The sequence below is a fragment of the Citrus clementina genome, unplaced genomic scaffold (assembly GCF_000493195.1).
Source record: "Citrus clementina cultivar Clemenules unplaced genomic scaffold, Citrus_clementina_v1.0 scaffold_5, whole genome shotgun sequence".
NCBI classification, from domain to species: Eukaryota; Viridiplantae; Streptophyta; class Magnoliopsida; order Sapindales; family Rutaceae; genus Citrus; species Citrus x clementina.
This window is the reverse complement of record NW_006262201.1, coordinates 11180905-11198675: the sequence shown is the minus strand read 5'-3', so window position 1 is coordinate 11198675 and position 17771 is coordinate 11180905. Positions and strand designations below refer to the sequence as shown.

The 17771-nt window shown below is 31.3% G+C and overlaps 1 protein-coding gene across 1 annotated transcript; it reads left to right on the top strand.

The window, feature by feature from the left end:
* Positions 1 to 10412: 10412 nt before the first annotated feature.
* LOC112098347 (probable S-adenosylmethionine-dependent methyltransferase At5g38780) lies at positions 10413 to 12037 on the top strand. The gene is made up of 3 exons (XM_024184449.1): positions 10413 to 10532; positions 10659 to 11324; positions 11589 to 12037. The coding sequence occupies exons 1-3, from the start codon at positions 10470 to 10472 to the stop codon at positions 11934 to 11936; spliced, it is 1077 nt and encodes a 358-aa protein (XP_024040217.1). The 5' UTR covers positions 10413 to 10469; the 3' UTR covers positions 11937 to 12037.
* Positions 12038 to 17771: the final 5734 nt, after the last annotated feature.

Below are 17771 nucleotides of genomic sequence, written 5' to 3'. Positions count from 1 at the left end.
AAAGAAAGATACAAAAGATCACAGAGATACAGTTATAAAAGCATTGACAGCGAGAGGTCGTTCACAAGACCGCAAACCTGGAAAAAAAGCAAGTCTAAAGGGAGACCTGCCAAAGATGAGTGTGTTTTTTGTCGCGAGAAAGGGCATTGGAAAAAAAATTGTCCTAAGTTACAAAAGGACAAGGCTACTTCTGATGCATGTGTAATAGAGCATGATGAGCAATTAGAATTTAGTCTGGTTGGCATGACGTTGATATGTCAGTCAAATGAGTGAATTTTGGATTCGAATTGTACTTATCATATGTGTCCTAGCGAAGGCTGGTTTTCTAGCTTCAAGGAGCTAGACAATGGAGTTATTTTTATAGGCAATGACAGTGCTTGTAAAACTATGGGAATAGGTACAATCTAATTAAAGAATCATGATGGCTCAATCCAAGTCTTGACAGATGTTTGCTATGTACCAAGCTTGAAGAAAAATCTCATCTTATTAGGAGTCCCAAAATCTACAAGGCTCACAATCACTTTGAGAGATGGATTGTTGAAGGTAGTAGCTGGGGCGCTAGCGGTGATGAAAGGCATAAGAAGAAACAACTTGTACTATTTCCAATAAAGTACAGTTATTGGATCAGCATCAACAGTTTCTAAAAAATATACAGATTCAGAAGCAACCAAGTTGTGGCATATGCGTTTGGGACATGCTGGTAAAAAAACTTTACAGACTTTAGTGAAGTAAGGCTTATTGAAAGGTACAGATTCTCACAAATTAGAATTTTGTGATGATTGTGTTTTAGGCAAGCAAACAAGGGTAAAGTTTGGTTCAGCAATTTACGGTACAAAAGGAATTCTAGATTATATTCACAGTGATGTGTGAGGACTTACCAAAACAGCTTCTTTGGGAGGTATGCACTATTTTGTTACTTTTGTTAATGATTATTCAAGAAAAGTGTGGATGTATTTGATGAAGAATAAAAACGAAGTTTTAGGCATATTTATGAAATTGAAGAAAATTGTCGAGACTCATACTGATCGAAAGGTCAAAAGACTTCGCTCAGACAATGGTGGTGAGAACAAGAATGCTCCATTTCTTCAAATATGCCAAGATGAGGGCATTGTGCGACACTTCACTGTTCGAGATACACCACAACATAATGAGGTTGCAAAACGCATGAACCAGACTATACTAAAGAAGTTCGGTGTATGTTGTCCAATGCTAGATTGGGCAAGGAGTTTTGAGTTGAGGCAGTTGTATATGCGTGCAATCTTATCAATCATTAGCTATCAGCTGCAATTGAGAGAAAACACCCATAGAGATGTGGACTGGTAATCCCGCTACTAATTATAATTCTTTACATGTTTTTTGTTCTACTGCTTATTATCATATAAAGGAATTTAAGTTGGACCCAAGAGCAAAGAAAGTATTGTTCATGGGTATAACTGGTGGAATAAAAAGATATTGTCTCTAGTGTCCTATTACGAAGAAGATTATGTTAAGTAGAAATGTAACTTTTGATGAATCAGCCATGTTGAAACAAAAAGATTCTCAAGAGAATGACAAGACTAAATCATTTTACAACAGGTGGAGTTTGAAAAAGTTAGATTTGATCCAGCTGGTGTAAATAATGCGAATGGTGATTCTCCATCAACTGAAGATGATGAAGAGGTTTTGACCTAGAAACCTTTACAACAACAAGATTCAATTACATATAGAAGGCCACGCAGAGAGATTCACAAACGTGCTCGCTTTGCTGATATGTTGGCCTATGCACTTCCAATTGTAAATGATGATGTTCCTTCCACTTATAGAGAAGTTATAAGTAACCCAGAAAGTATACAATGGAAGAAAGCAATAAATGAAGAAATGCAATCTCTTCACAAAAATGAAACTTGGGAGTTAGTTATACTGCTCAAGGAAAAAAAAAGTGATTGGGTGCAAATGCCTATATGTAAAAAAAGAAGGATTTCCTCAAAAAAAAGAAAAAAAATTCGATACAAGGCTAGATTGGTAGCGGAGGGTTACACTCAGAAGGAAGGAATAGACTACAATGAGGTATTTTCTCTGGTTGTGAAACACTCGTCTATTTGAATTTTACTAGCCATAGTTTCGCAATTTGATCTTGCACTAGTTCAACTTGATGTAAAAACTGTATTTTTACACTGTGATTTGGAAGAGAAAATCTACATGATTCAGCCTGATGGATTCAAAGTTGCTAGAAAAAGAAAATTGGGTTTACAAATTAACAAAGTTGCTTTATGGGTTGAAACAATCTCTAAGGCAATGGTACAAGCAATTTGATAGATTTATGAAAGGACAAAGGTACACAAGAAATAAATTTGATCATTGTGTGTAATTTCACAAGCTACAAGAAGGATCTTTCATTTATTTGCTATTGTATGTCGATGATATGTTAATAGCATCAAAGAGAAAAAATGAGATTAAGAAGTTGAAGACTCAACTCAATCAAGAGTTTGATATAAAAGATTTAGGTGAAGGTAAGAAGATTCTTGGCATGGAGATATGCAAAGATAGAGCTTGTGGCAAAGTAAGCTTGTCTCAGAAGCAATATTTAAAGAAAGTACTATAGCAGTTTGACATGATTGAACAAACAAAACCTGTAAGTACTCCGTTGGCTTCTCATTTCAAGTTTCCTGCATAATTATCTCCTTCAACAGATGCGGAATGAGAATACATGTTACAAGTTCCGTATTCAAATGCAGTGGGTAGCTTGATGTATGCAATGGTATGTACAAGGCCTGATTTTTCACATGTAGTTGGTCTAGTGAGTAGGTATATGCATAATCCTAGTAAAGGATATTGGCAAGCTGTGAAAATAGATTTTACGGTACATTCAGAAGACCGTAAATGTTGGTTTACTATTTGAGCAAGATGATACACTTAGTCAAGGTGTGATCTGGTATGTTGATTCTGATTATGCTGGTAATTTGAACAAACGACGGTCAACCACCGAATATGTATTTACTTTTGCTGGAGAGCTAATCAGTTGGAAATCTACACTATAGTCTACAATTGCACTGTCCACCACAGAGTACATGGAAATTACAGAGGCTGTTAAAGAGGCTATTTGGTTACAAGGCTTGCTTGAAAACTTAGGATTTGCACAGGAGCACATTAATGTGTATTGTGACAGTCAAAATGCTATTTATTTAACAAAAAACCAAGTTTATCATGCGCGTACGAAGCAAATCAACGTACGATTTTATTTTTTACGAGAAATTGTTAATGAGGGAAAGATTCTTCTTTTGAAAATCAAGACTGCATAGAATCCCGTAGATATGTTTACTAAGGTGGTGACGACGATCTAAACTTGATCAATATCTTACAAGTTTCAAAATAGTTAGAGAAGACAAAGACTGGAGGATGGTTTGGTGATAGTCGACTCAGATTTAGATAAAATCTTCGTCGAGGTGAAGAATTGTTGGAAAATTCAAAATTGGAATTCAAATTCACATGCATGCATTCAACTTTGGAGAGGCAAATTTGAAGACAAATTCCTAGCATGCAAATTTCAAGCACACCTATGTTGAGCTAGCATGATCTCTTCACCAAAAGTCACACCAAAGCCATCAAAATTGAAAATGGCCAAAGTTTTTTTCATGCATTCATATTGTAAGCTTTGCCTATAAATAGAGGAGTATAATGCATTTGTAAAGCATCCCAATTTGTGAGAAGTAGAGAGCAATTGTAAGTGAGCTCTTTGAGAGAATTTGAGGGAACTTTCACTTGAGTATTCTAGTGAGGTTTCGTTTGGGTGTATTGGAGTTGTAGGTTTTGTGAGTTCTTTCCACTTTTGTAAATTCTTATTTGTTAGTAAAATTATCTTCTAATTTTTGTCCGTAGACGTAGGCATTATGCCGAACCACGTAAATTATTGTGTCCTATTTACTTTGCATTTGTTTATCACTACATTTATATTTATCTAAAAGTTGCAGTATTAGTAATTGCTCAACCTCGTGCTTCTGCAATAGATTGTACCATCTATCAATTTCACCTCAGAACTTGAAGTATTAGTCTAGTTTCATTCAAAGATAAGAATTTAATATTAAAAATTTAAAAGAGTAGCCACACAAAATAGGCAAAAACAAACAAATAAATAAATAAATAACACTTGAGCTTACAAGAAAAATTGAATACAATCAAAGAGTAGTAGTGGTAGGCTCTTATAATTAGTGCGGACAATAGTATATCTAAATCTGTATTTACTAATTAATCTATTAACATATTAATATCAGTTCTCTTTAAAAACCTATACTAATTATTTTCGCATTGCTCTTATACTATATGAAATATGGGTCCGCCTACCGTGCAACAGTTGCACGGTACCCCAATTTTGTCTTTTTTCAACTCAGCCAATGGATCAATGGCTAAAGTGTTCAATGGCCAGGATGTGTTCAATTGGTTATTGACACTTAAGCCTCTAATGTTTATTACAAAATCATAAAAGCTAAAAGTTTTTAAATATTCACTTACATAACTTTTTTTGTCTTAAATTTTTTAAAGTTTGATCCATTGACTTAATTTGATCATAAAAGTGATTGATGGTGTAAATATAATAATGTAATATCACATAAAAATTTTAAACACATGAAAATTTGATAAATGTAAATAATATTTTTAGTTATATAATATATATTTAATGTAAAATAAATAAACTGAATATGTATTCAGAACATAGGTTATTAACCTTGATAATTTAGAAAATTATAAAATAAAATAAAAGTGAAATTTTAAAATAAGAAACATGTAAAAAGTCTTAGGTTGTAAAATTTTATTATTATAATATTTCAAAATTTTACTTTTTTATTACATTTTTGTTTTTAGCATTAGTTAACATGTTAGTTTATTTATACATACAATATGTTAGTTTACCTATAAAATGTCAATATATATATATAGCCGAACAAAGTTATAGAAAGATAAACAAAGAATAATATAAAAGGAAGCTAGTTTATTTTTTTTAAGAATATTTCAAAAGCATTTGAGCTTCATATTTCTTGAGAATTATCATTTTTTAAAGATATTTGAGCTTATGAATCTTGTTGTAATATTAATTTATTATTTATTCTTGATTAAAAATAATTAAATAGTAAATTTATTGGTTTTTAAATGCTCTTTTAAATATAGGGTAGTTGCTTAATTTTTATTGTATTAGCCTAAACTTTGTGATGATAGCTAATCAACCATTGCAAAAGATTTGCCATGATTATCTTTATTTTTTCTACATCCCTCTAGACCATTATCACTCAAAACGTTAAAAATCCATTTGGCACATTATATTATATTATATTGTATTGTATTATGTAATGAACATGTATTATATTATATTATATTACATTATTAGTATATTATAATAATTATAATAATATTATACAACATTTGGTAATTGGTATTATCCTGTACTGCATTAATTTTGTACTGATATTAAACTAAAATTTTTTAAATTTATTATTAATTATATTAAATTATTATTTTCATATTAATTATTTTTAAATAAATATAATATGATATAATAAAATAATATTACAGTATAATTTATTTTTTTTTATTTATTATAAAAAATTTAAAAAATAATTATATTTATTTAAAACAGTATAATTTATTTTTTTATTTTTTTATTATAAAAAATTTAAAAAATAATTAAAATATATTTGATGCTTAATTAAGGTAAAATAATAATAATGACAGTAGTATTACTTAAAAGTCAAAACAAAAAAATTTATAAAGTTTAATAATGATGATGACGACAACGACATTAATATTAATATAATAATTAGAATAATAAAATTAATAAATTTTATTAATATTAACAATATTTAATAATAATTCAATAATATATTTTAATAACAGTGACAATAATAAAATCAATAAATAATAATAATGACTAATTAAAGCAATCATAACAATTAAAATAATAAATTTTAATCATAATAATATTAATATAATAATAATGACATTAATAAGTAATAATAATAATAACAGTAAAATTGTTTTTCAAAAGTCATTTTATGATTTTATCTCAAAAAAGGACCTATATATAAAAATTTACAACTTATAGTATCTATTCAATTTTCTTATAAAATATAGGGTTGTATAGTGTAATTTAAAAAAAAAACAAAATTGAGTGTACCGTGCAACTGTTGCACGGCAGGCGGACCCATGAAATATTTAATATTTTTACCCTTATCAATGTCAATTTGAATGCTTTTATGCTGGAAATTAAAGGAGTCCCCTAGGGATGGCAATTGTACCCGTAAACCCGCAAACCCGCCCATATCCACCCGCCAAAACCCGCCCGTTGTGGGTAATTTTACCCGTTGCGGGCAGGTTTAGTATTATAAATTAAAACCCGCACATGGATGCGGGTGGGTTTGGTATTAACCTTATATCCTGTGGATACCCGCATGGATATCTACCAAACCCGTAATATTTTTTTTGAATATTTTTAATTTAATTTTAATCTAAAAATGTATAAAGAAAATAATGTCATTAATCAAATTACCAAATAGCCAAAGGCTCAAAGTTGTGTATGTGTGTATGTGGCTCATCTCCTATTCTAAAGTCACAACCTAAAGAAAACTAAAGACATTTCCCTTCAAATTAGTATTTGAAAATATTAATCTTAATTATTATTATAGGCATTGTGTTGGATGGGTGCTTATGGTAGTGAATGAAATGTATATTTTCTCTTGGAGCTTGTTTAAATGATAATATGAAATGTAATTATTATTTTTAGATACTAGTTTGTGTTTTTTAAATAGATTTGTGTAATTTATACTTAAATTTGAGCATTTGTGCTGAATTGATGTGGAAATTTTAATTTTTCATTTACATTGTTTAAATATAAAATTGAGTATGTTATATGGAATTTGAGGTTATTATTATAAATTTATATATTAAACATTTGTGATTTTAAATCTGGAAACCCGCAAAAAATCCACCGGATACCATTGCGGGTTTGGTAATTGTTAAAACCCGCTACGGGTGGGTTTTTTTTAAAAAATCAAAACCCGCTACGGGTTGCGGGTGGGTTTGGTAATTTAAATTTTGTGCGAATTTGGATTTAGTAATGGCAAACCTGCTGCGGGCGGTGCCCATTACCATCCCTAGAGTCCCCACAGCTTTTATGCTGGAAATTGAAAGAGGGACTAGCTTTCTGCTCCACCACGCCAATAATTGTATAGCATCTGCCCCGTTTCTCTGATTCATAAAAATTACGCAGACTGCTCAGCATCAGCACTTGTAAAATTTCTTACAAAATAACAAAATATTTGTAAACTACAACAAAAAGCTTAGAGCAATTTACCGATAAATCTTCTGAAGTTACATATAATAGATTAATTTTATTTAGAATTGTCTTAGTAAATAGATTTTTTATTATAAATATTAATAGATATTTAATTGTATAATACTATTAATGAAATTATATAATTTAATGTCGTTCAATTATATTTATCCATTATGAATTTTCGGGCAAATTTGAATGTGGTCAGGACCACGCAACTGAAATTTCAGAAAAAAAACCATCTCCTGACAATTTATTTATTTTATTTATTATAATTTTCGATTTTATGATTACAGCCTAACGTTGATGATCTATGCCTCTATATCTGCCGACAACTTTTATTATCTGGCAGGCCAAAGCCATACCCTCATTAATTCATGGGTTCATTTGAAAGTAGGCAGTGCTTCTATACGTTTTAGTCCACAATCGTCAATAAATATATAAATTTAATTTATTAGGTCAAGTACAAACTCCGAGATCTGATACACATTGCTTGAGAAAACGGAATTAAATCAGTTCCATAATCATTTTAATTACTTCAGATGAATATCATGCTATGCACTTGCCTCGTATTAGGAAGAAAATAAATGATAGATAATTAATTAATAGTTTTTGTTATGTTACATAATTATGTAACATATATGACTATGTAGTAATCGTTAAATAAAAATTTAACAGTTGTGAAAATATAACATAAAGAATTACATTATTTTCACAACTGTTGAATTTTCATCCAACGATTGCAGCATAATTATGTATGTTAAATGATTATATAATATAACAATCTTCTAATGGGATACATTTTGTAAAATTTTTTTCCAAGAGTTGATATATAATATATTAAAAAATTGGGTCAAATATAAGTAAATGTATTGTAGACTGATCCGTTTAAGCTTGTGAGCGGACTCATCGATCGTCAATTTTTCAGACCACAAAAATCTGTTATGTTGTGGAAATTAAAGCACACTAGTATTGTCCTACATATTAAGATTATTAAATTTAATTTTGCGGGAATAAATTTATTTTTGGCGCCAATATTATTATTATTAATTATTAATTTTGCATAATTACATTTATTTTGATAGATAAATATATAATGAGATAATATAATCTCTGAAAAGAACTGAAATTCCGTAACAATTGTAATACTAAAATAATAACTTCTTAGCTGAAAAATCTAGAACTAAAAAAAAAACAAATAGAAATTAATAAAGCAAATCATGTCCAGTAAATCATGTTCCTTGAATCAGAGTCTAGCCTACCAATCAATCGACAATACCACCTGGAATTATGTCCAGCAAGTCAATAAACCCAGAAATTCAAACGCAGAAATACGGAAAATGATCAGCAATGCCTGTAAAAGCAACAACTCCTCAACACAGCAATCTCAATGATTTCCACAGTAGGTAAATACAAAGTTAAAAGTAAACACACAATGTTAAAAGTAATAACACCACAACATGCTAACAACCCTCAAAGTCAAAAATATAACAAAAAAATTGAATTGCATTAAATCTTCAAAGGATTTTGTTTCCTCAAGAATTATACTCCAGTAATTTAAAAAGAAAAAAGAAAAAAGAAAGAAAGTAGTAAACAAATGCAAGTGGCTGCTTTGGAGAAAGTCATCCACATCCTCTATCCTCTATTCTCAAGAAATATGGACCATACAATCTTTTATGAGTAGTGCTAGGTGTAGAGAAGTATGAGAGAAAGACGAGAGAATTTTGTCCTCACTCTTTCTCTACCATTTTTTCTTTATTTCTCTCGTGCTTCTTTTCACCAAGCATTTTCCATCTTTTATTTTGGTCCAAATTACAATGAATACGTTATCAATATAACAGAACATAAATCCATTGGTCAAGTGAATGATTAATTAAGTATAGGAAAAGAAAGTGAATAATCAAATAAGAATACATGGACACCACATGACATTTTCTTTTTCTTTCGTTTCATTTAGTTTAAATTTCTAGCGAAGAAGATGATTATCAAGCGATGACACAGGAGAGTTTAGAACAATATCATGCTTGAAAATTGACAATGAAATGGAATGAGAACAATTGGAAGAGTTAGGCAAAGGGAAAAGCAAAGTCCAAGACTAACATAAATTGTTCGAATTAACTGTACTAATAAAAAATAATCAAATTTTGTGTTATATATATTGTTGAAAAGATCTAGCATTTCAGATATTTTTGTTCGCATCCACCAAAATAAAAAGAAAAAATTAAAAACTTTTGGGACTAGGATCCTCCCCCCATTTCTTGCTATCCTTTCCTCTCCTTATCTTCATAATCTAGTAAAAGAAGATTGACTTATTATAAATAAAGTAAAAAATACAAATACAAAGCTTAATCTTTGCAACTTATAAAATAAGAAGCGATAAGAAGAGAGAGAAAAAAAAAAGATAAAGAGAGGATCCTTGTCTAAAATTTTACGTAATATTAAAATTATAAATTATTTTTTTAAATTAGTGTGACTTTACATGATTAATTGAATGAATATATAAAATAATAAAGAGTATTTAACTCCTACGAATCATGAGCAGAAAGTACATGAAGCAAACATTAGAGTGCACATTTGGAAAAGTTTAGTACATTTGTGATTCTCTATTTTATTTATGGGACACCAATTCTCAAGAGCCAACCCCGGAGCTAGGATGCACATGCGCGAAAAAATGTTTAAAGATAAGAAAAGTAGTTAAACAGAGAGAAAGATAATTCTAAGTATGGGGGTTTACGTACATGTAAAGTAAGCATATTGTAACATAAATATTTTAATTAAAATTTCTATACAAATTTTGAATTATTTATCTTGTACAATTTAATAGTGGACTCTCACGATGAAAGTGGTATTTTGAGTAAAAAATTTATTAATAATTGTTTGCTCGTTCCCACCCACGCAATTAAAGTATTCAAAAAATTTATATAAAAAATATTAGACATTTTCTTTATTCTTGTTGTCCCCACAAATTTTTGTTTCTCATTCACGTGAATAAGATTCCAATCCAACTACCTATTATCAATACAGCAGATTTTAAGTGTATGGGCACAAGCGATGTTTTGGCACGAACATCTATAAAATGTTGTTGTCCCATTGCAATTTGAAACTACATCAAAAGCATCTTTGAATCGCACAACTATTATTTCGTCGCTCTGAAATTAAAAAAGAAGAGAAAATGGCACAACCCATGGTTGGTGGAGATGGTGCTCACAGCTATGCAAAAAATTCTAGCGGCCAGGTAAAATTCTATGCAAAAACAAATATTAAAGAAAAATAATCAAGCACAAATTTAAATAAAGTAGAATTTTAGTTTCATTTAGCCCCTTTGCAAACAGAATTGATTCGATTGAATCGATATCTACAGGGGCGAGTTATGGAACGTGCAAAGGAGCTGATCAATGAAGCCATAGCTGATAAGCTTGACTTGAAGCTCCTGAAAATTGATACTTCAAGTACTTTTCGAGTAGCAGACTTGGGCTGCTCAACTGGACCTAACACCTTCATTGTTGTGCAAAATATCATTGAAGCTATAGAGCTGAAACTCTTACAAGCTGATCACCAAAACCCTTCAACTATAGAATTCCAAGTGTTCTTCAATGATCATCCCGAGAATGACTTTAACACACTCTTTAAAGCCCTTCCACATTCACCAAAATATTTTGCTGCCGGTGTGCCGGGTTTTTTCCAGAATCGCTTGTTTCCCAAGTCAACTTTACATATTATAAACTCATCCTATGCCCTGCATTGGCTCTCCAAGATTCCGAAAGAAATAGCGGGCGGAAATTCACTGGCCTGGAATAGAGAAAGTATTCGGAATAAAAGATTTGTAAATGAAGTAGCGGAAGCGTATTCAGCTCAGTTCAAGAATGACATCGAGTCATTTCTGAACGCTAGAGCACATGAACTAGTGGCTGGAGGCTTGATGTTCATTCTTATAGTTGCTGTACCCGATGGGATTCCATTGTCTCAGACTACTCTTGGTGTATTTTATGATGTTTTTGGATCTTGCCTCATGGACATGGCTAAAATGGTAAGAATTTAAAATATGAAAAACCGTAATCCATAATAATTGTATTAAATTATAGAAATAGGCTTTTCTCCTGTTACTCTTATGAAATTTTAATAATTTTATGCTTATTGCAAAATAGTATTGTATGGCTGAAAATCAACTATGTTTATTTTTTTATTTATTAATCATCAACCATTTAAGTGAATTTCGCTCAGGCTAAACTCAGATTATTACGGGGAAATTCTTGTTCTAAATTTTAAAAGTAATTTTTTTTTTATATTGCAGGGAATAACCAGCGAAGAAAAAATCAATTCCTTCAACATCCCTAATCACCGCCCAACCCCTAAGGAGCTGGAGTCAATAATCAAAACAAATAAATATTTCACAATTGAGAGAATGGAGCAACTGGCTGATCGTATGTCGCAATCAACATTCCTCGCTAAATGTCGCACTTCAGCAGTAAGAGCTGTATATGAGGGAGTCGTCATGGAGCATTTCGGGGGTGAATTCGTAGAGCCGTTTTTCAACCATTTCACTGTAAAGGTTGAAGAGAATGCCTCTAGATTTGAGAAATTTCAGAACCCGATTGACTTGTTCGTCCTACTAAAGCGCACTGGAGATGAATTAAATTGATCAGATTTGTTATTCTTTCAGAAATGTTTCGGCAAATAAATTTCAGTCAAGAGCTGGCTAGCTATCATATCGTAACTCAATTTGGCACAAAAGAAAGCATGTTGGGCCTTAATTGTTTTCTAGAATTTATATTAAATGAGACGGTAATTGTAACTCCATTTCATAAAAGTGGAAACATCAGTCAATAAATTTTTAGATGCAATTAGTGAAGAGTATTAAGTTATTAATAAAATAGAGATTGTTAAATTTATGTGAAATCATTGTTGGCATATACCTTAGATGGGAAAATAGATTGGGAATATATACAGACATGTTAGAAGAAAAAATTTGGTTTGTGTCAATAAAGACAAAGAATTATAAATGCATGTGCTATGTTCAGAATTTATAGATCTTTATAAATATGATAATCACTTAGATCTTTATAAAAGTATAATAAAAATTCTATAAAAAAAAGATGTAGAAGAGATTGATGAAGAAATTATCTAGCTAATAAAAAAATCAAGGCTAGCTAAGTGTAAATCCTTGAATAATTTTTACAATTCCATAAGAAGTTTAGAAAATATAACAAAGAAGCCCATTTGGAGTTTGACTCAGGGTAAGTATCAGCACTTTTCATATAAAATCATCTCCAGACAATTTTTTATTATAATTTTTGACAGGTGAATCCATGTCTTTTCTATATCAACTGACAACTTATATATACATATATGATCATTCTCAGGTGTGGGCACCTCATTTTTGTTAGTGCAGCCTGTTAAGCCTTGCAACTTAATAGAGTTCATTCTCAGTACAATATAAAACCATGTGATTTAATAGCATTAAAAACCAAATCCATTTAACCACACACAGTTTGACAACGTGCCCACATGAAAAAAAAATGACGTTGACACTATAGAAAGACTATATATATATATAAGTGTATATATTATCACTGTGGCATGTTTAATTTCTCTATTTGGACTCCACTAACTTGATGTAGTACATAATTTTTAAATATAATATTCTCAAATTAATTTGTAGTGGTCGTTTCGGTGCCAATCAAAAAGTGCAAAATGAAACAAAAGTTGGAAAAAACATGCATCACCAGTAAAGAAAATTGAAGCATGAGAGAATTGGTTAACCTTTATTGAAACTAAAACCATGAATTTATACAAGACAGATCGTGAGATTGAAAGAGCAAGTGGTCTAAACTTAAGCTACTGTTATCCTAACTAATGGCCAAAACAGTAGCCACTAATGCATGACATTTATGTACAACTAGCATAGAAGGAATATTTATAAAATAATTGTAATCATAGAAGATAGTTAATGGAGATAATCTAGACATTAGAAATCCCTTTGATAGTGCTCTGCATTCCGCTAAATTAATCTCCATGATTTTCCGATGATTGAGTTCTTTCCTTATCATCCTCAAGTTGGAGGGTGGAGCACAATGAACTCCCAGCTTGTATCAAAATTGAAAGAAGATTGTTTTGGTAGTGGTTTTGTAAATACTTCAGCAATTTGTTTTCTAGAGGGTAGAACCTTGTGATGAGTGCTCCTAGTGCGACTTTTTCTTAGAAAAAATTGTAATCGATTTCAATATGTTTGGACCGAGCATGAAACACTGGATTGACAGTCATATGTAGTGCACTAAGGTTATCATAAAATAGTGTGGTGATTGATAGTCATATGTAGTGCACTAAGGTTATCATAAAATAGTGTGGTGATTGATAGAGGGGAATGCCAATGTCACGCTGCAAAAAAGTAAGTCATGTTATTTCTGCAGTAGTTCAAGCAAGAGATCGATATTCTACTTTAATGCTTGACTTGGAAACTGTGGGTTGCTTTTTGAGGACCAAGAAATAGAATTAGATCCCCAAGTATATACAATATCCTGTTGTGCTTCTTCGAGTTACTTTATAGCCACCCCAATCCGCATCACAAAAACCATTTAAAGTTAGAGAGCTTTGAGAGATAAAGCAAAGTTCGTATTGTTCCCTTGAGGTATCTAAGTATCCTTTTTTACTGCACTCAAATCGCCTATTGTGGGGCTTTGAAATTTTTGACAGACTTTGTTCATAGCTTAAACAATATTTGTTCTACTAAAAGTTAAATATTGAAGTGCCCCAACTAGTTGTCTATACTCGGTAGGATTGGTGTGCTTGTTGTTTCCAGGTTTGTGTTGATCTTTTATGGCCATTAGAGTTTTCAAGTAAGAGCAGTTAAGTATTTTGACACATTAAACAAGTCCTTCATATATTGTGATTGAGCACTAAATATTCCACCCGAGATATATTTTATTTCTAAGCCAAGGAAATAGTGGAGTTGCCTAAGATCTTTTAATGCAAATTCAGTGCTAAGCTTATGAATGAGATTCTCGATGAAGTCATTGTTGTTTCCTGTTATTACTACATCATCTACATAAACAAACATAAGAACAATTATTGTGTTAGTTTCATAAATAAAAAAGGAAGAATCAGCTTTGCTACAAGTGAAACCAATATAGAGAAGAAATTGAGATAAACGGTCAAACCAAGCCCTAAGTGCTTGTTTGAGACCATAGAGAGAATGTTGTAATTTGCAAACATGGTCAGGTTGCTCAAGACTTTTAAATCCTGGTGGTTGTTCCATGAAGACTGTTTCCTTGAGAAAACCATGTAGAAATGCAATCTTTACGTCTAGTTGTCTCATTTTCCAATTTGTAGTGACGACAATTCCAAAGATTAATCATATTGTTGTTGGCTTCACCACAGGACTGAAAGTTTCTTCAAAGTCCAATCCTTCAACTTGATAAAATCCTTGAGCTACCAAGCGAGCCTTGTAGCGGTCCACAATTCCGTCTTCTTTGAACTTTGTTCTAAAGATCCTTTTTGATCCTATGAAATTCACGTCCTTTGGCCGAGGAATAAAGGACCATGTTTGGTTTGTGTTCAAGGCATGAATTTCTTCCTCTATTGCTTTAAACTAGCATGGAATTTTGAGTATTGATTTGTAAGTTTTTGGTTCTGTCAATAAAAGAGCATGTTGAGTGATCAGCGTCCTATCACTAGCATGGAATCATGTTATGTGTGTTTACTGAGGCTTCTACTTGGTTTATATTCGAAGCATTCTTGCGCCTGAAATATTTTCAAAAGTGTTAGTGTTGTCAGGAATAACTAATTCAATGAATAAGTTTTCTCCCAAGCCATTAGGATCATGAACATGAAAGTGCTGTTGCGAATCAGCTACATATATTTGATCAACATTTGATGGTTATACATTTTGATCATGTATGAGTTGTTCTTATGGCTGGCTATTGTTTTGAGATTTGAACCAAGACTTTAAAACCATCAAAATAACACTCTTACCATTGAACCATAAGTCTTTTGTTACATGAAAAATGTGTCCAAATCTTTTTGATTTAATTTTTAGAAGAGGCTTGCGATACATTTAAAAAAAAAATTATTAGTCCAGAAAGGGCTGAAGCCCCTCCTGGGCCTTAATTGGGACCGCCCATGACTGCTATCCTAACTAATGGCCAAAACTATAGTCATTAATGCATGAAATTTATGTATAGCTAGCATAGAAGGAATATTTATAAAATAATTGTAATCATTAAAGATATTTTACGAAGATAATCCAGACATTGGAAATCCCTTTGATAATGCTCTGTATTCTGCTAAATTAATCTCTTGATCGAGAAATGAAAATTTCTATTGTGTTGCTACCTGGCACTGTACCTATCTCTAAAACACCCTACCGTATGGCACCTCTTGGGTTGAAGGAATTAAAGGTTCAACTGCAAGAACTTCTTGATAAAGGTTTTATTCGCCCTAGTGTATCTCTTTAGGGAGCTCTGGTATTGTTTGTGAAGAAGAAAGACGGTTCTACATGGTTATACATTGATTACAGTTGTAACTTTTTCTTGTATTGTTGGTGTCAATGTACAAGTGTCCACAACAAGTAATATAATGATAAGTATTCTAGTATTCTAGTTCATCACTAATCTTGAATAAGGAATGACCCTTTTGGAATCAAGTAAAACTCAACTTAGGAAACTCAATTTAAAACTGATTATTGCTCTTGTATGTTCCACTAAAATAGGCCATTTTGTGGTTCTTTCTTAGCTTATAACATTAAATGGGTGGTCAGCTTAAAAATAATGAATAAAAATAAATATTATCAAAATAAAATGCTATAGCAAATAGGCAGCAACACATATATTCAGTTAAAAAACCATCAAGGTTGTTTATCACTCAACTACAAATAAATTTAGTTCATAATCTATAAAAAGAAACATAAATAATAGTGTTTTAGCCATCACATCCTCGTGATTAAAGAATAAACAAGAAAACAAGAGAAGCCTAAAAAGGACTGGGTTCCTGATTGATTTCTGCAAATTCTCCTCTAATGCAGCCCTTAATTTTGCTCTTGGATTATGTTTCTCTCTTGTTTCTTTTCGGTTTTTATTCTTGGTTGACGGCTCTCCCTTTTCCTTTGCGTGTGTACTTATTTTATAGATTAAAATTAGGGCAACTGCAATTCTAGGGCGCGTATCTTCCAGATTTGAAAACTCCAAATCGCAATCTGTTAAGTGTCTCACGCGAAATCTTCTTTGTCAATGCTCCAAGTTTGCTACAGTAATGGTTGCTACAGCAATTGCTACAACATCTGCACTGTTCCAGACTTGTTTCAATTCTTCTGCAGCCATGTGCTTTTGTTCTTTTTGCAAGCCCATTGCAACAACATCCTTTCCTTGAAATTTGAGCTTCCAATTACCTACGATTATCCATATGTTTTAAGCACATAATTATTCGAAACCAAACAAAATTTACTAAAATTAAACTAAAATAGATGTTAATGCAAACTATCATTAAAATGCAATAAAAATACTTTATTTACTCTCTAAGTAATCTTAATTTAAGTCTAAAAGTGCCATGATAACTCTCATTTCATAGAGTTATCATGTTTATATTGATGACGTGTTGATTTTTTCGAACTCAATTGATCAACATTTCAAACATTTAAAGACTTTCTACCTTGTCACCAGAAAGGCTGGATTGGCAATTTCTAGTTCTAAAGTTTCTTTATTTCAAACAAAAGTCAGATTCTTTGGTCATCATATTTCTAAAGGAACTATCACTCCAATTGAGCGATCTCTTTTGTTTGCAGATAAATTTCCCGATAAAATTCTTGACAAAACCCAATTACAAAGATTTCTCGGAAGTCTAAATTATGTTCTTGATTTCTGTCCTAACATTAATAGGATGTCTAAACCTTTGCATAATAGGTTAAAAAAGAATCCTTCTCCCTGGACAGATGAACATACAAAAGTTGTTAGATTAATAAAGCATTCTGTCAAAAACATTCCATGTTTATTTCTTGCAAACCCTGCATTACCTAAAATAGTTAAAACTGATGCATCAGATTTAGGTTATGGAGGCATACTAAAGCAAAAGGAAAATGACAAAGAACAAATAGTTCAATATGTTTCTGCACATTGGAATGAATGTCAAAAGAATTATTCAACCATTAAAAAAGAAATTCTTTCCATTGTTTTGTGCATATCTAAATTTCAAAGTGACTTATTAAATCAAAAATTTCTACTTAGGATAGATTGCAAAGCTGCAAAACATGTTTTAGAAAAAGATGTTCAAAACATTGCATCTAAACAGATTTTTGCACGTTGGCAAGCTATATTAAGTGTTTTTTATTTTGATATTGAATATATTAAAGGAGATACAAATTATATTCCTGATTTTCTAACTCGGGAATTTCTTCAAAACAGATAATGCCACCAAAAAGAAGAGACAAAGGAAAAGGCATTGCCAAAGATTCCGAACCTAAAGCCACTCCTAAAGATTCCCACTCTTC

Excerpts from the sequence above, each read along its gene's own strand:
- LOC112098347 (XM_024184449.1), top strand. The coding sequence starts at position 10,470 with ATGGCACAACCCATGGTTGGTGGAGATGGTGCTCACAGCTATGCAAAA. Across the intron at positions 10,533-10,658 it reads CAAAAAATTCTAGCGGCCAG|GGGCGAGTTATGGAACGTGC; the intron begins GTAAAATTCTAT and ends CGATATCTACAG. Across the intron at positions 11,325-11,588 it reads TCATGGACATGGCTAAAATG|GGAATAACCAGCGAAGAAAA; the intron begins GTAAGAATTTAA and ends TTTATATTGCAG.